The 24,653-nt window shown below is 38.0% G+C and overlaps 2 protein-coding genes across 2 annotated transcripts; both read right to left on the bottom strand.

The window, feature by feature from the left end:
* Positions 1-5: 5 nt before the first annotated feature.
* On the bottom strand, positions 6-9,285 carry LOC121414510 (tubulin alpha-1B chain-like). The gene is made up of 4 exons (XM_041607716.1): positions 9,150-9,285; positions 3,263-3,485; positions 2,791-2,939; positions 6-1,286 (listed from the first exon to the last, which is right to left on the bottom strand). The coding sequence occupies exons 1-4, from the start codon at positions 9,150-9,152 to the stop codon at positions 306-308; spliced, it is 1,356 nt and encodes a 451-aa protein (XP_041463650.1). The 5' UTR covers positions 9,153-9,285; the 3' UTR covers positions 6-305.
* A 6,327-nt stretch (positions 9,286-15,612) lies between these two features.
* LOC121414509 (tubulin alpha-1C chain-like) lies at positions 15,613-23,411 on the bottom strand. The gene is made up of 4 exons (XM_041607715.1): positions 23,085-23,411; positions 17,789-18,011; positions 17,381-17,529; positions 15,613-17,132 (listed from the first exon to the last, which is right to left on the bottom strand). Exons 1-4 carry the CDS (start codon positions 23,085-23,087, stop codon positions 16,149-16,151), a joined length of 1,359 nt encoding a protein of 452 aa, XP_041463649.1. The 5' UTR covers positions 23,088-23,411; the 3' UTR covers positions 15,613-16,148.
* Positions 23,412-24,653: the final 1,242 nt, after the last annotated feature.

Below are 24,653 nucleotides of genomic sequence, written 5' to 3'. Positions count from 1 at the left end.
CATCATTCGTTTCAGATTGTTTTATTACTAAATTTTGGCAAAACTAAAGTCATAATGCACTTCGTGAAATATTGCATATGAGGTATCGAAGATCATGTCACACGATCGTAATAATGATACGATATCTTTTAATTGAAGACTGAAAAGAAAAAGTCAGAATAACAGAATTTTCGTGTGTATCTAAAAAGGTGTTTTTGTTCTACATAAGAGTCTGTGTTTGATATCATGCGGAATAGATGCAGTAATTTCTTGAATTGCATTTTCGCATTTTAGAGAGATGTTGAACTGCAAATGACCCCGTTCATTCAGTATTCATCCTGCTCTTCTTCATCTGCTGGATCAATAGAATCCATTCCGACTTCTTCGTAGTCCTTCTCGAGAGCAGCCATATCCTCACGAGCCTCGGAGAACTCGCCTTCCTCCATACCCTCTCCGACGTACCAATGGACGAAAGCACGCTTGGCGTACATCAGATCGAACTTGTGGTCAAGACGTGCCCAGGCTTCTGCAACTGCAGTGGTATTGCTCAACATGCAAACGGCACGCTGAACCTTGGCAAGATCACCGCCAGGGACGACGGTGGGTGGTTGGTAGTTGATACCGACCTTGAAGCCAGTTGGACACCAGTCGACGAACTGAATCGATCGTTTGGTCTTGATGGAAGCAATGGCGGCGTTGACATCTTTGGGGACTACATCACCACGGTACAGGAGACAGCAGGCCATGTACTTGCCGTGACGAGGGTCACACTTCACCATCTGGTTAGCGGCCTCGAAACAGGAGTTAGTGATCTCGGCAACCGTCAACTGCTCGTGATAGGCCTTCTCAGCTGAGACAACTGGTGAGTAGGTAGCGAGAGGGAAATGGATTCGAGGGTAAGGCACCAAGTTGGTCTGGAATTCAGTAAGGTCGACGTTGAGGGCGCCATCGAATCGCAGAGAAGCAGTGATGGAGGAGACAACCTGAGCAATGAGACGATTCAAGTTGGTGTAGGTGGGACGCTCGATGTCGAGGTTACGTCTGCAGATATCGTAGATGGCCTCGTTGTCGACCATGAAGGCACAGTCAGAGTGCTCCAGTGTAGTATGGGTAGTCAGGATGGAGTTGTATGGCTCGACTACTGCAGACGCGATCTGCGGTGCTGGGTAGATGGAAAACTCCAGCTTGGACTTCTTTCCATAGTCAACGGAGAGACGTTCCATCAACAGAGAAGTAAAGCCGGAGCCGGTGCCACCACCGAAGCTGTGGAAGATGAGGAATCCCTGAAGACCTGTGCACTGGTCAGCCTGCAAGGAAGACAAACGTATCATTTATATTTGTATTATATTTATCAGCCATGTATCAAGAGAAGTCGCCCATTCCTATTTAGGTCAATTATTTTCCTCTCTTGAGCAAGAAGTGTATGTTGTTTAAGTTCTCTACATGCAAATTGCCATAATGTTGGCCTGTTTTCTATTTCATTAGCGCGGCCTTTACACGATTTAAATCATCACTTTGTTTGGCTGTGAATGAAGTATAACTCGAGGAAACTATAGGGAAATTTTATAATGCAAATACATCTCTGGCACGCACGTTGTTTATTAGATCGCTGGTTCCGAGATCTATTATACATATATTTTTTTCCAGATCGTAGTGTACCATACATTGTACTGAGTACAAGTCAGAAATGTATTTACATTACATATATGATGCTGTAACATTATTTGTCAAATGAATTTCTATGCATGTACCATGTGTACTATAGATTGCAGGTTATATCCGGTTGTTCTTTTCTCAATTATGGGAATCAATACATGGGAATAATACCCATGATAGCCTACCAGTTTTAAAAGTTCAAGATCGTTTTACAGCTTTGGTTACACTTTTATTGTGATGTTCCATATAAGTGTATCCCTATGAACCTTCTTAATCTTCACAAATGGAAAGGTTGCTGGTAGTGTCAACTCAATTTAATACTGTAAGGCAATTAAAGCTGACTTGTGTAGAACCCAGTTGACAACTCCACTTAACGTTCAATGTCAACCAACAGTCATCAATTCTTAATAATGTCTAAGATAATAGAAATACTTCTGTTTACCCAGTGTAGCTACTTCAGTTTCAGATTTATGAAAAGATTCTTGGTGAGCCCTGTAAATATAATGTTAATATCACCCTTCTCCATTCTAATACATTCTGATAAGCTTTGGAAGGACTCCCGCAATGGAACCAATTTAGCACTTAATTTTTGTATAACCACATGAATTCATATTTATGACAAGGGTGCTCGATTGTAAGCCACCAAACCTGAGCAACCAGAAAAACAGAGAATCGACGCTTTTCAATAGCACGAAGAGGGTTTATTTTCATTTGATCCAATGCCAATTCGTCCAATTGCCAACTCATCTACTATCATTTGGACTACTATCGGTTCCTCCAATATCCACGCGGTCTAATTGCCATTTCGTTTCACAACCAGTTGGTCAAATAGCCATTTAGTCCATATACCATTTGGTCTAATTAGACTTAAGCGTTGATTCGGCAAAATGAATGAAACTAAAACGAATGTCAGACCAACTGGTTATGAGACGAAATTGTCACAGACGGACAGGTGATTAGACGAAGTGCTGATTGGACCAAATGGTTATTGGGCCGAAGGGTTGTTAGACGAAATACTAGTATTGATGGACGGAACTGCATCAGACTAAATGAAGGTAGACCATGTGGTGAGTGGACGAATTTGCAATTTGTAAAGAGTATGCATCTTGATTCGTGTTTAGAAAATGATAGACGTAGTACAACAGCAGAACTTACCAACTTGCGAATTCTATCTAGGACGATGTCTATCTGCTCTTTCCCCACGGTGTAATGACCACGGGCGTAGTTGTTGGCAGCATCCTCCTTGCCGGTGATCAGCTGCTCAGGGTGAAAGAGCTGACGGTATGTTCCGGTACGAACCTCATCTGAGAGATTAACATTAAAAGGAAGGGCAGATGAGTTGATAAAATATGGACAAATCACATCGAGTTGCTGGAAATTATTGTTTGTAATATATTTTGAGAAGTTCTTTGAAAGGAATTTTGATCGTTCAGTCTTGGATCTCAAACTAATCATGAAGTAGCTGGAAACAAACTTGTCGGTCCATTGGGTTCTAAAAAACAGAGTTCACCAGACTAATATTCATCAGGGGTTTCAAGGGGCGTATGAGTAATATCACTAAATCTAATCTAATTTTTGCACTGAACAAAAGGACATGAATATTCATTCCCTACTAGTATTTACATACCAATAACAGTTGGTTCGAGATCGACGAAGACTGCTCGAGGGACGTGCTTGCCAGCGCCAGTCTCACTGAAGAAGGTGTTGAAGGAATCATCCCCACCTCCTCGAGATGCATCCGAGGGCATCTGACCATCAGGTTGGATGCCGTGCTCAAGGCAGTACAGCTCCCAGCAGGCATTACCGATCTGGACTCCGGCTTGACCGACGTGGACCGAGATACATTCACGCTATGAAAAAAAGTAGGACGAATAAAGAAATATAACATGCACTGTCACACTTAGAATGCTTTGAGAAAAGGGAAAGGTTTAATTTCGTAAAGGAATGTTGAACTTTGTCAATGAAGGTTCAACTTTGTAAAGGAAGGCTCAACTTTGCTAAAGCCCCTTTTACACCTTCACGAATGCAACACGGATCATCACGGATCTCAGTCCGTGATGATCCGTGGTGCCAAATTAATATTTTCCTAGCATTCCCCGGAGTGAGTACGGAATTAACTGGTTATTAACACGGATATGTACGGAAAAGTAGGGAGTCTACAAGGATAGGCAAGGTAGCAATAGGGATCCTGTTTGATATGCTCCCCGGAGCCAACACGGAATACCCGGATGATCACGGATGTTACTGGGTCTTTACACGGACCTTCACGGTTGCTCACATTCTGTACTGGGATATATCTTGCTAGAATGAAGTTTCGTCCCTTTTTGCAGCATCTGGAATATGCTCATGCTTGGTTATGAATACGGACTATTGTTCATGTACGCAAACAATACAAACATTTGACCCCGGATAAAGCCGGTATCAACAAGGATCACTCGGTTCTTACAAGGAGCCTCCCGGATGCATTCGGTAGCTACACGGATGTACAAGGAGGCTACAAGGATGAACACGGATGATTATCAGTCCGTGTACTCCGGGATGAAAAGTTGAACATGTTCAATTTTTCTCCCGGACATGCCGGTACATCAAGGATGGCGCCGGATGAGTAGCCGGGGTGTACACGGTAGTCCCGAACTGTACACGGATGACCCCGGATTGACAATCCGGGATGATCCATGTTGCTTCCGTGAAGGTGTAATTGGGGCTTTAGGAATCTTCAACTTTGTAAAGGGAGGTTCAACCTTGTAAAGGAATGTTCAGTTTCATTGAGGAGGGTTCAACTTTGAAAAGGAAGGCTTAACATTGTGGAGGAAGGTCAACTTTATAAAGGAATTTTCAATTTTATAAACAAAGGTTTTACTTTGTTAAGGAAAATTCAGCCGTTTAAAGGAAGGTCAACTTTGTAAAGGATAGTTCAACGTAGCAAAGGATAGGCTGGTTCAACTTTTAAAGCAAGTTTCGACATTGTAAAGGATTAAGGTTCAACTTTGAAAGGAAGGTTTAACATTGTGGTGGAATGGCAACTTTGTACAGGAATTTCAACTTTTTAAACGAAGATTTAACTTTGTTGACAGTTCAACTATTTAAAAGAAGATTCAACTTTGTAAAAGAAGGTTCAACTTGTAAAGGATTTTTCAACTTTTCAAAGGATGATTCAACTTTTTAAAGTAAGGTTCGACTTAGTAAAGTATGGTTCAACTTTTTAGAGGATGGTTCAACTTTTTAAAAGTAAGTTTCGACTTATTAAAGGGGTGTTCAATTAACAAAGGACGTTAAATTTTGTAAAGGAAGGTGCAATTTGCGTAACCCGTTGTTTCCCAGGGAGTACCTTACTGGGCCTAAAAACCCTTTGCATCTTTCAGACCATGAAAAAGATCCAAAGGAGTAAATTACATATTGTAATATGTAATTTTGTATTGTAATAAATTTCAAAATTTAATAACTTTACTATTTGTAATCACATTGTGATGAAATTTTCAGCATTTTTACCATGTGATTTTCCTCTATTTAGAATATGAATATATTCAGCCCGGAGTACTCCTTTAAAGATGAATTCAGATCAAAATATCCAACACTGAAATGCGAAACACACTGGAGTGACGTTTTTCTTTTATCTTATCCCCACTCCCCTCCCAATCGATTTCCGATCACGGATCTACGGATCTTATTCGGATAAAATCCGAGTATCAAATTGAGCGCATCCAAACTTCTCATCCTCCTCCACCCCCCCCCCCCCCCCGGCTCCTCAACCTTGTATACCCTTTCAAACCTCCTCCCTACAGACGAAACCCCCCGATGTGCTTCAAATTTTGGAAAGGCCATTTCAAATCCGGAATATGCCCCCCTACTGCCGAGATGCTCGGCGTAGAATGACGACATTGATCATGCATGTTGTAATGCCCTTTAAAATACAGTAAAAATAAATAATAACCGATCAGCTGAACAAGGAAAAAGGTTACCAAGTTTGAAACAATATATCATGTCAAATAGAAACACGTAAATACATTAAAAATCTTTGGGCTAGGAGTTTATAAAAAGAAGGCAGAAAAAAATGTTTTTTTATCAAAGGCGCTGTGGAGGATTAGGGGGCAATTTCCCATATTAAATGAATTAAATACCCCCCCCACAAAAAAAAAAGATGATGACTAACATTTATTTTTTAAAAAAAGGAGATGATGATTATGATGAAGAGGCGTAAAGTTTTTTATATATTTCATCAACAATTTATCATTTCATGTTGTCCCTCGACAATAGAGGCGTCATCCCTTGTGGTATTAAAACTATTTTTGTTAAAGGAGAACCGCACCCTCTCCAAGGAAATGTGTTCAAGAATTGATTTTCCTCGATGTTATGATATTTTCGGCGTTTGGCATTCGAAGCCTCAAAGGCTATTGTATTAAAATGGAATATATACAATGATTTGCTTCGACGGTTTCTGCTACTTTGTATTCCATACTTATCGTATGTAAAGTAATTATACCAAAGTTTTGTAATGTTACGGATTTGTGGAATAAAGCCTGAATGAAATAAAATGAACCATGATAACTACAACCAAATAAAAAAATATGGCCATATCTAGTCCTTATCCATTAAAATGAACGAATTAATCAATGAATCTACCAAGGTTATAGGTAATACATTTTTTAATCAACATTTTAAAGGAAAAGTCAACCCCAACAAAAACTTGATTTGAATAAAAAGAGAAAAGTCAAACAAGCATAACACTGAAAATTATATCAAATTCGGATGTAAAATAAGAAAGTTATGGCATTTTAAAGTTTCGCTTTATTTCACAAAACAGTTTTATGCACATCTCGGTCGGTATGCAAATGAGGGAACTGATGACATCACTCACTCACTATTTCTTTTGTATTTATTATATGAAATATTTTGATTTTCTCGTCATTGTCATGTGAAGTGAAGTTCCATTCCTACCTGAACACGTGAAATTCCATTATTTTAACATTTTGTGCTTCAGGCAAGGAGATCCTAATCATCAAATTCGTAAAAATTGAAATATTGTATGATTCAAACAATTAAAAAACAAAAGAAATATTTAGTGTGTGACATCATCGACTCTCTCATTTGGAAGTAACTGGCTCGTTCATATAACTATTTTGTTAAAAATAAGCGAAACTTTGAAATGTCATAACTTTCTTATTTTACATCCGATTTTGATGAAATTTTCAGCAATGTGCTTGTCTGGTTTTTCTCTATTGATTCAAATCAACTTTTTTTTAGATGGACTTGACCTTTAAAAGGATTTTAACATAAAAATCTTTCAAGTATGAGTGACCTGAGAGAAAAAAATTCTTGAAAAGAATTACTTGGATTTAGACGGAATCCATATTGACTCAGCAAAATTAGCAATCAACACTTCCACTCAGGAAGAGGGCAAATCTTTTTTTGAATCCCGTAATCTCAGCAATCATAGGGATCCCTGGGCATGAGTAAGGGAATATTTCTTGAATTTGTGCAAAAAAAATGAATAATAAAGGTCTTTCGTGGCAGCTTTTTTTATGAAAAATTAATAAATATTCGACTTGAATCCTTTATTTTGGAAATATTTCATGGAAAGACTGTTCGTTTAACTTTGTCACCACATTTTAGTGATTCAGGCTAATATTCTATAAGAATGAAGAATTCCCCGACAACGCAGTGTGGGTGTAAAATTTACCATTCTTTTTTCTCTCAAATCCACACTCAACTGTTTGAAAAAGGCACCTAAGCTGGTTAAATAATGGATCTTGTCTAAGCAAACAACTTCAAAGATTTTTTTTCTTACATTTTCAGGGGGGGTGATCAAAATTTTCGGCAGAGTGTAGGCCTAACTTTGTGTCAAATTTCATAGCAAATATTATTCTCTTCAGTATAGGCTAAAGACACTTGACTTGTCTATTGTGTTCGGCCCTGCACATGATATTGAAGGCATCAGCTCCATTAATCAATCTTGGTGTAAAAGTATACCTTTGAAAACCATCACTCGTCATGTTGACCTCATAGTGACCTGATGGATAGCTCTGTAGAGTGATTAGACATGTCCTCATCTATATATCTCATGTCACGGGGTCAAGGGTAATTAATATCGCAGCCGTGCAAGTCCATGGTATTTTGCCCGCGTGTGTCCCGTGCGCTGATAAGTGATGATGTACATTATTTTGAGACCATTGACGGTAATAAAATGTACGATATATTTTTTTTTTCGTTCTCTCTTCAAGAATACCTTACATCTGTTCGAACTTCGGGTAATTCATTAAGGATATGATATCAAACATGATATTAAATGACACAATTCGTATGTCTGAGATATTTGTTTAGGGTGGAGCTGAGTTGGGGCTCGATTTCTAAAGCTCTTCATATTCTAATGAAGATTCCAATCCTCATGCTATTTCAATTAGTGGAATAATGAGTCAAAGTAAATGAGGGGTGAAATATGGTGTATGTAGTAAAATTTCTTTTAATAAACCGAGCGTAAGCGAAGCGAGCGAGTAACATTTTGTGAAAATCTTGTTTTGTTTTGTTTTGTTTTTTTGCATTTCGACATAACATTCAGAAAATAGTACAATATCTTATCCTAATTCATTCCCCCCTCTTTTTATTTTCTCTGCCCCCCCCCTTGGTTTTGGAACATTTAGGGGTCCATGGTCCCCCCCCCCAACCTTCTCCCTCTACAGTGATTCCAATGTACTATGATATAATCTTGTGCAAGGAAATGTGTCAAACACTTCCTTATTTCACTGAGAGGCGATTGTAAGATGCAGTGTACTAATTATAACTTTAACAAGGAAATGAATAGGAACAAAGAAAACAAGAGTGGGGGTGGGGGTAGACATAGGTGACCGAGGCGAGGTCATAGCCTAGTTTGAATGAGAATTTGTCAGTTGGTTCCTTCCTAGGATTTGGTAGTTAATGAAAAATGATACATCTTGAAATAAAAATATAGGCATTGGACTAGTGTCTATAATATAGATGGGACCCATTCTAACATTTCTGAGATAATGCATTTTTGGAATTTATATAAATGGGGAGCTGGTCGTATGTGACGTCACAAAAGCCAATATTTAAAATGTCCATAAATGTGTAAATCTTTGATGCATTTTCAACGAATCGTCACCAATATGTTGGTTTTGTTTTTCTACTTTTCAGTAAAAATTTATTCACGTCATGGTGAATTTCCCCTTAGGTTTCCGTACAATTTACAACAAAAAAAAATTATAATTCATCAAGATAGACTATTCATGCACTCTTCGCCCTTGTTTTGTCATATTTATTTTTTGCCAGAACACCCCCAACAATTTTGGTTTTTGCTCCACAGACAGATTCTATTTCATCTTTGATAAATTATCAATCGCCAAAAGAACTGAATTCATTTCGAAAGTGAAGTATATATAGCCTTCGGAATCTACAATATACAAACAAGCACTCAAAGTTTATCATTTCTTGTCTAACCATATTTCTTGTGACGCATGCTATTTTATTAGTAAGAGTAAAGATAATGAAAGTACAGCACTTACCATACTGATGGATATATATTCGTGGAATGACGATAAAATTAGTTAAAACAAAAGTTGTCCTGGTCAGTTTTTACAAAGAACCTCAATCTCTTCGCTGTCCGTTGCGATGAGCGGCCGACGAAAAGAATGTGAAGAGGTGAAGCTGGCGATCGTATATGGGCAAACGATGTCGACAGAGAAAGCTCCCCGGTCCGTGCGCATCACGGTATTGGGTAGTTTAAAGGCCCAGACCTTTGTCTGAGTTCTAAAATTATCATCAACCGTTCTTTTTTTTTTTACATGTGAAATTCATTGGGGATCAAATGAATTACGTTGAAAATATTTCATATCTTTGATTTTGTGATCAAGGTTTTTTTCTATAGAAGGTGGTCAGTCTGGCTCATAATTGTTTACTTCAAACTGCTGAATATATAGACTAGATTGCTAATTAGAAGCAGAGTTGTTTAACACAGGATGAAAGACATTTCTCTTGATGACAAGTTAAAGGAAGGCAAATAAGAGGATGTTTGGTTTTGAACTTTTGCAGGGGATTATTATAATAATGATGATGATCATAGCTCTGATGTGATATTGGCAACAATGACCAAATGTATCGGTGATGATGAAGATGATAATGGTAATGATGGTTCTGATGATGATGATGATGATGATGATGGCGATGATGATGATGATGATGTTGACGATGACGACGATGATGATGATGATGATGGTGATGATGATGACGATGATGATGATGATGATGATTATTATTATTATTATCATGATAATAATGATGCCTATGATGATGATGATGATGGTGATGATGATGATGATGATGATGATGATGATGATGATGACGGTGGTGGCAATGATTTGATTATGTGAACACAACTTCATTAACTCTTCCAAATCTTAAATCATGTCTTTAATGAGCAAGATTTTCCCTAAAGCACTATGCATGGATGGACATACTGGAAAAGAAATAAAAAGAAAATGAAACTTGTATACAGATTAATTGAATCAATATTACGAAAGACTATGTTGGGAAAAAATAGTTTGGAGGGGGTAAATCTAGGGGATGCAGAACGGTTTTGAAAGGTGGAAGTTGCTGTGCAGATATAGTAGGATGAATGACTAGCCCAAAAATCACAAAATATTGAAATTTCTACTGTTTTTTTTTTAATAAGTTTATTGAAAAAGGGGTCGGCGGAAGCCCCCTTCCCTGGCTCCGCAGCCCCTGTATATTTGTTTATATGTATTAAGGTTTTCATATATTTTTTTTAATTACTTATGCGTTTTCAATTGAAATCCCATTTTAAAATGTCAAGTGTCGCAGTCGTGCTTTTACTATAGTGTTCTAATATTTGCATTCTTCTTTTAATTCGTTTGTTTGCCTGTCCTCTTGTCTGACAAGTTTATTTCGACAAGCCCGAATTTGTTTGCAAACCACGAACTAAGTTTGACAGATTGTTTGTTGTCTATCTGGATAAAGTTATCTTTATCCAGATCTTTACCAGTTATAAGCTGCAGTATATACATTCAGGGAACTGGGCGTTTGTAATTATTGAACATTGAACATGTTATGCGCTGCACATCAACAGCGACATTTTTTTTGGAAATATAGATTCCAATTGATTTTCTTTTATGAAAATTAGTTCATGTGGACCGATTGTTGCGATTCTTTTTTTTTATTAGTTAAACACAAAAAAATGTTTGGCAACATAGTGTACCCACAACAATTGGTCAAAGCTTTATCCAATTCTGGGTAGTTTTTAACCAATAATGTGTGCTTTGGGTGAAAACCACACAGTATTGGTTGAAAGTTGCCCAGAGGTGGATAATTTTTTAACCAATTGTTTTGTGGATGGACAGTATGTTGCCCAACATTTAAGAGTGTGCCATTATCGTGATATAACTTTGGAAAATATTTGGGATAAAATCACTAGTCAGTTACACTGGCCATGCACTGCAAAAACTTCGGTGTTGATTTAACTCCAGCCCGGAATCTATATAATATGTCCACACCAGAGAAGTATTGAAACAACACCAGTTTGGAATCAAACCGATGCTGTTTTAATACTGATTGGTGTTGTATAAACACCTATCTGATGTCAGACCAAAACCAAACTGGTGTTGTTTAACACTTCTCTGGTGTGGATATATATAGATTCCGGGCTGGTGTTAAATCAACACCGGAGTTTTTTTCAGTGCACGGCCATGACACCGCACGATTGCAAAATCATTTTCCTTGTAGAGTGAAGTATTTAACCATTTAGGGGAAAATATCAGATATTAAATTAGACAGAATGAAAACCATATACAAATCTGAAGACTGTGACTTAAATTATGGAAAAGAGATTAAGATTAGCAAATGAATCTGGAGCAAATAGAAGCATTATATTGATGACTTTAAATTTTCAAGGTCGTGCAAAAAAGGGGTCAATTGGGAACAAGCTGCGCCATAACCCGCGTCATAGAAAAGATTTAATGCATAATTCCAACGGTGATCACGATTAGTTTATAAAGTACTGTAGGCCTACACAGCAAACACTAATCGGTGTACACAGAGGACCACACCAGTTATTTTAAACCGGTGTTAAATTGGTGGTGTTAGTTTTACACCTATAGGTGTTGTTACAACACCTATGATTGTTACATTTACACTTTTTGGTGTTATGTTTAATCTCTAGGGTGTTATTTTAACACCTCAGGGTGTGGTCCTCTATTAACACCAATTGGTGTCAGTTTTAACACCACAGTTTTTACAGTGATACAGTGACAGAGCAAAATGATTCCCATCCCAGAGACTGTCCTTATACTTTCTTTGACCATTGCTGCCTGACTATTCCTTCTTCTTTCCTCTTCTTCTTCTTAAAACATCATTTGAAAAGAAAATCTTGGGGGCCGGGGGGGGGGGCTCCAGTCGCATGTTCCCCCTGTACCCCTCCCTTGCCTGTATGTGTTTTACCTTCCTCATTGTCATTATCATTATTGGTTTTTTTGGCCACAAAAACATTTTATTTTTGCAATGCAAAGACAAAACTACACAGCAAAAACTGTGGTGTTAACCGGTGTACATAGAGGACCACACCAGTTATTTTATACCGGTGTTAACTTGGTGGTGTTAGCTTTACACCTATAGGTGTTATTACAACACCTTTGGTTGTTACATTTACACTCTTTGGTGTTATGTTCAATCTTTAGGGTGTAATTTTAACACCTCGGGGTGTGATCCTCTATTATCACCAATTGGTGTCAGTTTTAACACCACAGTTTTTACAGTGTACAATTTGAATCATGATAAATAGATCATATCGTAGTTCTTGTCTAACCATTTAATATTCTAGAATAAGTTTTGAAATCAATGGTGAAAATGAGCCAGCAGGGCAAAAATGACGTATTGTGAATAATTATGTCAGAAATTACACGTGGAACATTGTTATTTGTTCGCGCATGCGCCTGTTTAATTTATGTTAGTCATGTGCCATAGCTGCAGTAAAACACCAAACTAGACCAAGCTAGACCAAACTAGACCTACTATATAGACGTGGGTAATATCAGCCCCTTGTTATAACTATGACGTCATGGATATGACAAATTACATATATTTCATCATACTGCCAACGTTTATCTGATGGCGTGGAACACAACATTGACAATAGAGATTTACAAAGTGGACAGTTCGCCGCGTCGGTACTGTACTGTCTGTATTTAATTGATGATGTCATTTTGATTTGACATTTATCCGTGATGACAAACAAATTCACAAGATGTTGCCAAATGTCTTTGCTACAGCAGGGGAGTTATTTCCTTGTAATTTCTAACTGAAATTGGAGAAGTAGGTCTATAGGCCTCACTCTACTGTACCACGGCTGGTATGCAATACATAAATGCACGTGAATATATTTTGACGCTTGCTCTGTACCTCTGTATCGATTTATTTGTAGTGGATACTTCTGCTATTAATTATTACTATGTGGTAGGACATTGACTACCATGTATTGATTTCAATAACTAATGAGATGATAAATGATACTGTAGTATGTTTCATTATGTTGAAGAATATAGGCCTATTCCTCCACCCCTTCAGATCACACGGAAAGACCGGTATACAGATCTGTATCGAATAATACGGGTCAGTGACTGAATATGGTCTGTGTCATGTTCCTGCTGATATTATAGATGGCGCTGTTCCATTTTTAATGGTTCAAAGATTGATCCGTGAATTACCAGGAGCCCATCAGAGGGACTTTCATGGATTTTATATCACCGAGGTACATAACAGTGGCGGATCGAGGGGGACGCCCGAGCCCCCCCCCCCCCCACTTTGAGAGCCATAATTAAATTTGTAATGTGAATGTACCGTGTTTGCCCAAGTGTGCCCCCTTGAAAGTTAGGACTTTTATTGACAATTTTTTTTTCTTTCAAGAGCGACGGGTGTGAAATTATACATGTATATCTTTTGATATACTGAGGGTACAATGAAAAAAATGGATTATTTTGTGAAAATTAAATTTCATTGATTTTTTTTTACTACACTAAGGGGAAAGTGCTCGCTATGACGCCAGAAATCGAAGACCTAAAACTTTGATAATTTTTACTTCTTCAAAGCTTCACCAATATTGTTATTTCCCCCCCCCCCATCACTTTTCCTCAGTGTGAACTTACCCTTTAAAACCCCACTTAATGCCAACGTTGCTTAAATTTCCCCCTTTAGCATGTTTAAAATGCACTGTTTCCTTTATTTATGGGACACGCTGTATAACTTACATTGGCAAAGCAAACTGTCACAAAAAAGATGAAGCACAATTTGAACCACTACTTCCTTAAATAAATTTGCATATAATGGGTTTATTGGCGAATGCTGCCTGTGCACATGATTTTTCAGAATGGAACAATTATTCATACATCTCGACAAAAACATAAATAACAATATACAAACCATGCAACATTCAATACGCATTAAAATCTATCACAATAACCATGGTAACAGAACTACAAAATAAATTCAGCACTGGTCAACATGACGATAAAAAAAATGGGAAGATGTCTAGATAATTCTTTGCAATAAATGTAATACTGATTTATTTTGATCGAAGCTTTTACTTTGTCATTGTAACTGCATGGAACAGTAAGGGAAGCATACTAGCCAAAACATTTTTTTTTCTTTTTTTCGCCTATTATATTTCATAATTGAATAAGGAAGAACTACGTTTTCTTGAATATGGCAATACGACATCGAGTTAAAAAAAACATATATCAACTCGAGGTTTCTTTCTTTCCTATGGAAAATTGCGTTAGACGTCACCATAGAGACAATCACTGTAAACAGATAGTTCCCGGGAGAACCAAACAGATGAAGATTGATTTTCAAATTCTGGATTATACGTTAAAAGTACGTTCATACATTCGTGTGTTTTTCTTTTTTGAACTGCAAGTTGGAAAGCGTCAGCGTGTCAGCGCTATGTTCATACTTTTTTACGTCATATTAATTTCGTTGTTGAAATCGAACTCATAGTATGCATTTTCATGTACAAGCGCATTTGCGTCATTTATGATAGTATTTCATATTTTAAGTTTTACAAAGCTTATAAAAACATGTAATTTTATTTAAGCGAAGCAGCATCGAATTACAAGCATTCTTGTCCAGAATGACCTTAGCATAAAAGAAAGAACCAAACCCTGTAGAATTTCGATATACAAAAACACAGTTACCGGACATAGCATTTACTTCGTCATCTGGTCATTAATGTACATAAATTGCACATACGTTGTTAATATTAACTTATTGACACAATTCAACGCCTGATAAGTGGCCCCTGGATTGTCTTTTCTTTATAACCTCTGACGTCATGCATGTCATATCAATCTGGGTCCCGTTTCACAAAAACTTTTAATAATAACAAATGCACAGTTTCTATAACAAACCTACCATCAGCCAATCAGATTAAAGGATTTCAGTAGCTTTTAAACTGTTATTGCAAATTTGGTAGTATAACAAGTTACATGAAACGGGTCCTAGGTGGGCCTTGACTCAGGCCTGGAGTAGAATCACGGCTTTTAGACAGTCCAAAACTCGCCTTGAGTCTTTTACCCTTTTCATAAACCTATCCTCCAATTAGCCGCCTAAGAGTAATGCGGATAATTCAATAAAAATTGCGTTCATAAACTCCGAAAATAAGCCGCATTATTTTAACGAGCGCCCGTCCTGAAAAAGGGGGATAATCGCCATGACAACTGGACACGCCCCCTCCGATGCGGTTGTGTTGGAAAAGGGTGACCTTGTGACCGCACCATGGCAATTATCCGCATAATTTGGAAATGCGTTCATAAACTCAAAATCTTGTCCCGATGCTGCTATTATGCGGATAATAGCAGCATCAGAGTAATGCGGATAACTCTTGTCCTCCTCCAATTTTACGACCAAATTATGCTGCTATTAGCCGCCTAATTCATTTTAATGGGGTTTATGAAAGGGGTATTTGTTTCACCTTTCGACTGTTCGAATTTTCCTAGGCCCCGTCTCACAAGAAGTTGTGATTTATCCAGTCAGTCTCAGCTCTGGAAGGTCATCCTTTAGAACACGAGGAGGATCACGTTGATTTGTCAAGACATATATTTTGTGGTTATTAGTAAGCTGCGTGGTTTAATGCAGTTGCGGTTGATCGAATCATGGACCTATTAGGTCGAATCAATCGCAACTCTTTGTAAGACTTGGGGCCGGGATCTATTCATTGATGGTGGTTCTACATGTATATTCTTGATCATTGTCTTGAATCTCTAGGGTTTTTGAAAAATATCTTTCAATCTTAAGTTATGAGAAGACTAACAGCATCATGATCATTTGCCGTATTACTGAATCATCATTGTTTAATCGATCTGGAGCTGAATAGCAACATATTGGGATCCGAGCAAATAACAGTCAATGACAATGCTGCCACAAAGAACAGATATTCCGAAGCAATGATACATATCGGCAAGAGGAAATATGATTCAAGAATGCGACGTATAGTATACTTTTTAATACTCTTCGATTTCAGCTTCTTCCTCTTCGCCATCATTGGAATCGACTCCGACTTCCTCGTAGTCTTTCTCGAGAGCTGCCAAATCTTCACGAGCTTCGGCAAATTCTCCTTCTTCCATACCCTCTCCGACGTACCAATGGACGAAAGCACGCTTGGCGTACATTAGATCGAACTTGTGGTCGAGACGGGCCCAGGCCTCGGCGATGGCGGTGGTGTTGCTCAACATGCAGACGGCACGCTGCACCTTGGCAAGGTCGCCACCAGGTACGACGGTCGGTGGCTGGTAGTTGATACCGACCTTGAAGCCAGTCGGACACCAGTCGACGAACTGTATGGAGCGTTTGGTCTTGATAGTGGCAATGGCAGCATTAACATCTTTAGGGACGACATCGCCACGGAAAAGAAGACAACAAGCCATGTATTTGCCATGACGGGGATCACACTTCACCATCTGGTTGGCGGGCTCGAAGCAGGAGTTAGTGATCTCAGCAACTGTCAGTTGTTCGTGGTAGGCCTTCTCAGCAGAGATGACTGGTGCGTAGGTGGCAAGAGGGAAATGAATACGTGGATAGGGCACCAAGTTGGTCTGGAACTCAGTAAGGTCAACGTTGAGGGCGCCGTCGAATCGCAGAGAAGCGGTGATGGAGGAAACGATCTGACTAATCAACCTGTTTAGGTTAGTGTAGGTGGGGCGTTCGATGTCGAGGTTGCGACGACAGATATCATAGATAGCCTCGTTGTCGACCATGAAAGCACAATCGGAATGTTCAAGGGTAGTGTGGGTTGTCAGGATTGAGTTGTAGGGCTCAACGACGGCAGTGGAAACCTGAGGAGCCGGGTAGATGGAGAACTCAAGCTTGGACTTCTTTCCGTAATCAACAGAGAGACGCTCCATCAGCAGAGAGGTGAATCCAGAGCCAGTTCCACCACCGAAGCTGTGGAATACCAGGAATCCTTGAAGGCCTGTGCATTGATCCGCCTAAAATAAGTGTAAAAAGCATATAATCCGTGGTAAACGTCAAAAGTCTCTTTGAAAATTCAGTTGCTTCTGTTCTTATTTCGAAATAACCAAGTCTTTTTCAGCAGTTCAGTATAACGTCTTCAAATTTCGTTTGCAATAGGAGCAAAATATCTACTTGATTCTCTTATTCACTTACAATGTATACTTAGCGGCAGTCTACAGCGTAGATAAATTCTAACAGAGAAGAAGAAGAAGAAGTTCCTTACCAGCTTCCTGATCTTGTCCAAGACTTGGTCAACCAGCTCCTTTCCGACGGTGTAGTGGCCACGGGCGTAGTTGTTGGCAGCATCCTCCTTCCCGGTGATCAGCTGCTCAGGGTGGAAGAGCTGACGGTATACGCCAGTGCGGACTTCATCTGCAAAATCAAAGGCAAATGTGCCAGAGATGAACATCTACGCGTATTTCTGGCATGACTAGGAGAATAATTGATTAATGTTGCCCGTTGGCCATGTGAGTTGGGAAAGCCTGACATACGCGTCATCGACACAAGGCATAGAGCTTTTGCCTGCTCTAGAACTTAAGTTAACCATAGGATCAAGGGGAGTCATCAAGGACTGCTGGTGCACACATTACAGGAAAAGGTCAACAGTTGCTTTAAAAATGGCTGGACCTACCGACTACGGTTGGCTCGAGATCGACGAAGACGGCACGGGGGACGTGCTTGCCAGCTCCAGTCTCACTGAAGAAGGTGTTGAAGGAGTCGTCACCACCTCCAAGTGTGCTGTCGCTGGGCATATTGCCATCGGGTTGGATCCCGTGCTCGAGGCAGTACAGCTCCCAGCAGGCATTACCGATCTGGACTCCGGCTTGGCCGACGTGGACTGAGATACATTCACGCTGCAATACATGAGAAAGACAAAATAAGTTACTAGTACATCATGTCAAGAGCCGTCGCATGATTCCCACTCCCTCGTCCTTTAAGAACTCTAGATTAATTCGTGCCGTCATCGATAAGAGGGGGAGAAATGCGAAACAAATAGGATGTAACAGAAGAATAGAACAAGAAACGGGAAATGGAAAGAGGGTTATAATAAGAATAGGAAAGGGATTGAAAATATATCCAATATTAAGATGGAAAAGGGAGGAGAACACACGAAAATGCCCACATAGTAGAAAGGAAAATTTATATTTCGCATTCAGTAATTCAATCAGTAAATAAGCATATCTCTAATTTGTATAATATTGTATGTTTCATTTTTATATAAATATATATATATATACATATATATCTATATATATATATATATATATATATATATATATATATATATATATATATATATATATATATATATATATATATATATATATATATGTATATATATATAATTTTTCTGGGGGCAAAACTCGTTCCATAATTTTAAAGAAACTCTGATGCGAGGGAGCGAAGCGTTCGAGCTTGCATTGGGGGAGCTTTTGCATATTCGTACAAAAGGTCGAAAATATTCATTACCACAATAGATCAGAGCAACGTCAATGTTTTTTTTTACTTTATCTGACGTCATTTTCAAAATTGCTGCCCTCCCCCGCTGCCCGATGCGTTCGGCCATGGATACAAAAAAAAGATAAACCGGACACGTTATAACCCCTGTACAATAGAATAAAACAAGATTGAATAAAATAGAATTGTATTAAAAAACAAATGAACATATATATAAATAAATAAATTAAAAAAAATATATAAAAAAACGAAATATACAAGCAAGTTATCATGTCTCCAAAACTTGTGACGGAAATATTCAATTACAACAATAGATAAGAGCAACGACTATGATTGGGGGCGTATGTGTGCGTGCGTGTGCGTGTGTGGGGGTGAGGGTGTGTGTGCGTTTTTTTTACTTTATCTGAGGACATCTAGAAAGGCACCTTCACAGAAATATCGCGTGCATCGCGTTTATCATTAACCCTAATGAAATTTCCCGCGACGGTACGACCAGGGTTCCTATTCTATAAATGGGCAATGACTATGCCAATGACATCATTGTCATGATTAATGGCTTTATTTCATGTCTGATTTCCATTGCTCACTCATAACTCAAATCATGTTGCTGGAATCAAACATCGGTGGAATTAAACTACATGAAGAATTTAATTGACCTTCAGTCCCTTATGTATCTTCAGATGATAACCATTACGGCAGATGTCCCGAAATTAAAATGACTGCTCATTTTACACATATTTGCCTGGATCCTTGAAAGTCTCTGATTCGCGAAGTAATGATATTATATTTTGTTTTACCGAACCAAAAAAAATCAAGATCCATCGTATTATTTCTCCCGCTTTGGAATAATAATGCTTTTCAGTACTCCTCTATTATCTTTCTTCTCATTTTTTTTCTTTCTGGTTCTTCCGATCTTATTATTTAGTAGTAGTGAATACTATTGAATTCCCCATACACACACTGCCCATGCTAATGACTCTGTGTATAATTTACCTCCTCCCCCTCCCTGTGAGAAATGTGTGAATTATTAATCCCATTCATAATTATAAATGTGGGAAGGCAATTATGATGGTTATCGAGATAAAATATAAATCACTTAAATTAGTTATCGGAAGTGTGGAAAGAAGAAACAAGTGTTTATGGAGGTGCCGTGGCCGAGTGGTCTAAGGCGCCTGGCTATACATGAAAAAGTCCGGGGTTCGATCCCCGGCCGGCGGCAGCGGTGCCCGTGAGCAAGGCATTTAATCTACAATGCTCTTTTATCCTGCTTTCAAATAAATGGAAATGATATGTGCATTATTGGTAACTAGGTGTGAGCTTGTTTAAAAAAAAGTGTATATAATCATAATTCCTGGACGTATAATAATTATTTAAAAAAAAATAGAAAATACAGTTGGAGCCGTGGTACATTAATTTTTCGTTTTGCGGTCACTCAAAGAAGGTACCAATCCCGGCAACTCCCGTGTCAAACATGTTTGGAGCTTTGACATCATCGTCTCAAGCTAAAGATATTCCTAATATACTCAGGAGACAAAAAAATACATAGATGGAAAGACGGAGTTCAAACAGAAAAAAAATCTGAATGGAAGAAAATTGACTAAATTGAATGGTGGTGGCTGTACCAATTTTCAGCAAGCCAAACTTAAGCTGCGATGCCTGTAGTATATTTGCCTGTGTAATGAGGAGGATTGCTACAGTATGGGAGATCCGAAGCGAGCTTGACGATCGATGAGTCATCCGAATAATTCCCTCGTTTTGATGGAGGGAGGGAGGGTAATTTGAGGCGCCACACACTACACGGTAGTCCATGAAAAAAAAAGATTGGTGTTCGGGTGTAAGGTCATGAATATGTTTAATTAGCATTGCGTTTATAAACAAATGGTGAAATGAATTACGAATTCTCAGATATATTGACGGAAGGGAAGAAAGAGAGGGAAGTATAGAGTCATCAGAAAAAAAATGAGATAGATAGAGACATACGTACGGAAATGTTAGGTATATAGTTAGATACACAGATTAATGTGGATCGATGAATAAATATTTCAAAAAATTAATGGTGTTGGTGATGATGGTGATTTTTTGTTCGGACTCGAAAAAATAATTAATTCCACAGGGAAAGGTAGATAGAAAAATAGAAAGATAGATAGATAGATGGATGGATGGATATACTTTATAGTGAGGGGGGATTGGTTGATGGGTGGATGATAGAAAGATAGTTCGATGAATTGATGAATACATTGACTGATAGCAGCCAGAAAGATGGACAAAGACAGAGGGGTTGTAACAAGCAAACAATATGCTTGCGTATTTTTTTTCATTATTTACACAAATTAATTTGCAGCTATGACGTATCCACACCAACCTGAAGACATAGAATAAAACATAAATGACACCTCGGTCTCTAATTTCGACGTACTTGATAATGTCGGTAAACGAACACCCAAAACTATGAGACACACACTTTTATTAGACACCATGTTGGCACCTGATAGCAAACCAAATGGCGGGAATGAGTTTCCCTTTCTTCGCGATACAAGAGGGGGGTGAAGATCGTCTGCATACATAATACAGTGGCTGCGAACCACGGGGGCATTTATTATTCATCTACGGCCATCTCGGAAACATAATCAGGAACCTGGCAGACAAGAACTTTCAAAAGATGTGGACCTTTCTTAAAGGAGCAAATGCTTTCAGATAGGGTTATATGTATGGTAGTAACAGCCACTTTGCTTTAAATAACAAAAAATATGATTTTTCCTCCATCAAGAAACGTTTGACAGGCAATGTATACTATCCGATCAACAGAACCCTATTTAACATCTTGATATCATTTTGTACATTTTAAGGAATAAGCCCCTCATAACCATGACAACTGCTCACTCTTTTTTAATTGCGACATTTTTTTAAAAAGAAACATGCGGATAAACCTGATGGAGTTTTTTGTGTGTGTGATCTTTCTTTAAAGAAAGATGGATTTCCCCTCGAGTATTCATTTATATCATGTAATTTTTTTTAAATCAATTTTATGTATTTATCCCAGCCATGGCGTAATTTCCTTCGGCAAGAAATTTATCCACATTGTGCTGCACTCAACCCAGGTGAGGTGAATGGGTACCCGGCAGGATTAATTCCTTGAATGCACTGAGCGCTGAGAGGTAGCTCGAGCCAAAGCCGGAGTAATAATAATAATAATAATAAACAATGCGCCTCGGAATAGAATACTTCTAGATAGATGGATATATATAAATTATATTATCATTATTATTGCTATTATTAGTATCATCCCAAAAGCATGTAATTCGGGAATGGACTTGAATTCTTTCAACAATGATTGATAATATATAAGCTTGCAGGTCAAAAAGTGAAAGGGATATAAAGATGAATAAATGAAAGAATAGATAAATATACAGATACATACATACAATAAATTAGTCAGTAGAAAATATGAATAAGTGAAAAATATACGTGAATAGATGAAAAGGTAAATAAATGAAAAAAATACACACCTATACATAGTATTAAATGAATAAATAAACAAAAAGATAGATAAATTAATAGATGAATAAGTTAATGAACAGATGAAAACGGTCGTGTAAGTAGATAAATTGATAAATAACATTAATGATGAATATATGAATAAGTAAATAAATATATGAATAAATATATAAAATAATAGTATTCCAATCATTAGAACATGAATGAATCAATGATTAAATAGGTGTGTGGATAGATCAATAAATAGATTAATAAACTAATTAATCAATCGAAAAATGAATAGAAAATTGAATGATTAAATGGATACTATATAATTAAAAATATATTTTCCATCAATGCACGATAAGTTGCTTTGACAAGGTTTCTGAGACGTGGTCACTGGGACATCATGTTCGCCTCCTAATTTCACATATCTATACTATTTCTCAGATATCACCCCGAAAGAAATATAATCGGATATTATTGTACCAAGTAAAAAAAAAGCACTATAAAAGCTGATGATTCTAAACCGAAATGCATGTATCTGATTCTTCTCGGCCGATCGTCCTTGATTCGTCCTCGTATCCCCATACCGGTTATTGATTTTTCGCTATCTGATGAATTACGTCATACTCTAATAATAGAACAGGATCGGGTAAAGGCATTATACGCCTCTGACGGATATGGGATGGATGATGAATAGAAATGGCAGGCTATCAACATTTTCTAAATGAACGAGTCAAATCGATAACCAACTAAATAAGCTATCAAACAAATAACGTGCTGAATATGATGAAATGATACATATTCAATTTGCATAAACTACATGACAAGTGGTTATACGATGAAGATATAATCATTATACGGGGAAACGCCCGAACGCAAAGCACAAAATGTTCCACGCAATCCTTGCAATTGTTTTGATTGCATATCTCTCACCTAAGTAGGTAATTAATTCAACTAATTAAACCTATAACGTAACTCAGGACACTCACCATGATGATTCGATTTGGGCAAAATATGTAAGATGATGAAGATGATGAGGCGAGATGATTTGCTCCTTAGATGGGCAAAAATGAGGAGGAGGATGGCGATAACAAGATCAAATCCTCTTTTGAAAGAGTTAATAACGGTAGAATGCACACATATAGCAAGAACAGAGATGGAAATATGACAATGAGGCAATGTAAATGGCAGAGTTTGATGTCCGATTTCGGGTAAAGGACAAAAGATTGTCTCGAAAGGTATAGAGAGAAAAACGAGCTAGCACTGGTACGATGGAGCGGTAGTCGTATTGTGATGTCATCGGCTCATGAAATCAACGTTGATGCGTTCCCCGTGCCTGATGCTGCAGCTTTCTTCCTTGCGCTCTCCAAACCTCTTGTCTGCTCTCTCTGGTGATTTCTGCGCGTCGATCTAAGGCACCTAATTTACATGATTTATCCAATTCAAACCTTGGGAGTGCGTCTGTTTCCCTCGTTTTCTTGGGACCCTGACCAGCTTGGATGCTACACCAGCCTGCCTCCATCACATCGGAGAGAATTATTAGTGGTGATGGAAGCGATAGAATTCTCATGATCCAAACGAAGTTTATTCCAATTTACTCATAATTAAGCAGACGGATTACCATGTTTGATTAAATCTTATGTAGGATTGATTTTTGGATGAGATATCGTTAAGCGCTTAAAAGGTGACTCGAACAAGAGCGTTATTAATTATTATTGTCAATACGCACCATCCACGATGTGGCCTGTTTTTTAATAGTATTCCATCAACTTGAAATTAAACTATACAGTGGCAATCGGTGGCGTACAAATGGGGGAGACTTTGGCGCTTGGGGCGCTTACCCCTCCCCCTCCCGACTTTTCACGACCAAGAAAAAAAAGGGACAAGGACTGTAAAGAAAAGAGAGAAGGGAGAAATATATAATTTAGGAATATTATGTTAAAATCTAACACAGAATTTGATTTTGTTTTACACATGTCGAAAATTTTGCTCTCTCGCAACTTTCAATAAATTTTGCCCGATACGCTATCTGGCCCTCTCAAAATGCTTAGCTCTTTACACCACTGAAAGCATTAATACAAGACAGTCACTCAAAACAGATTGGTCCACGTATTGCTTTAGTGGAAATTTTGCATGAGTGTAAAACAAACAAGTATGACATACACTTGATCATTATTAGTAGCAAGGTGCTTGATTTTGTGTTTTGCATTTTTGAACACTTTCTTTATATCAACATAACGAGTTTGAGTTTGTTTTTCTGTTGAAAATCAAGAAATTGGTTTGGTTTGGTTTTATTTACCGTATAGAAAAATCACAATAAAATTGCGCAAAATATGAGATGAAAACATTGCGCAAAATATGAGATGAAATATAAATATATAAACATGCACATAAAATATACGGATGGATCACTTTATTCAGAGCCATTGATGTAATGGCTCTGTTCTTTCTAGAAGTCCAGTAAAATACTTGCACAATGATTTGAATCAGAAGTGTCAATCATATATATAATTATTGCACAATGTTTCCCAATTCGTTTAGCAGATGAATCTAGCTTC

Source organism: Lytechinus variegatus, chromosome 4 (genome assembly GCF_018143015.1).
Source record: "Lytechinus variegatus isolate NC3 chromosome 4, Lvar_3.0, whole genome shotgun sequence".
In the NCBI taxonomy this organism is placed as follows: domain Eukaryota; kingdom Metazoa; phylum Echinodermata; class Echinoidea; order Temnopleuroida; family Toxopneustidae; genus Lytechinus; species Lytechinus variegatus.
This window is presented reverse-complemented; position numbering and strand designations above follow the sequence as displayed.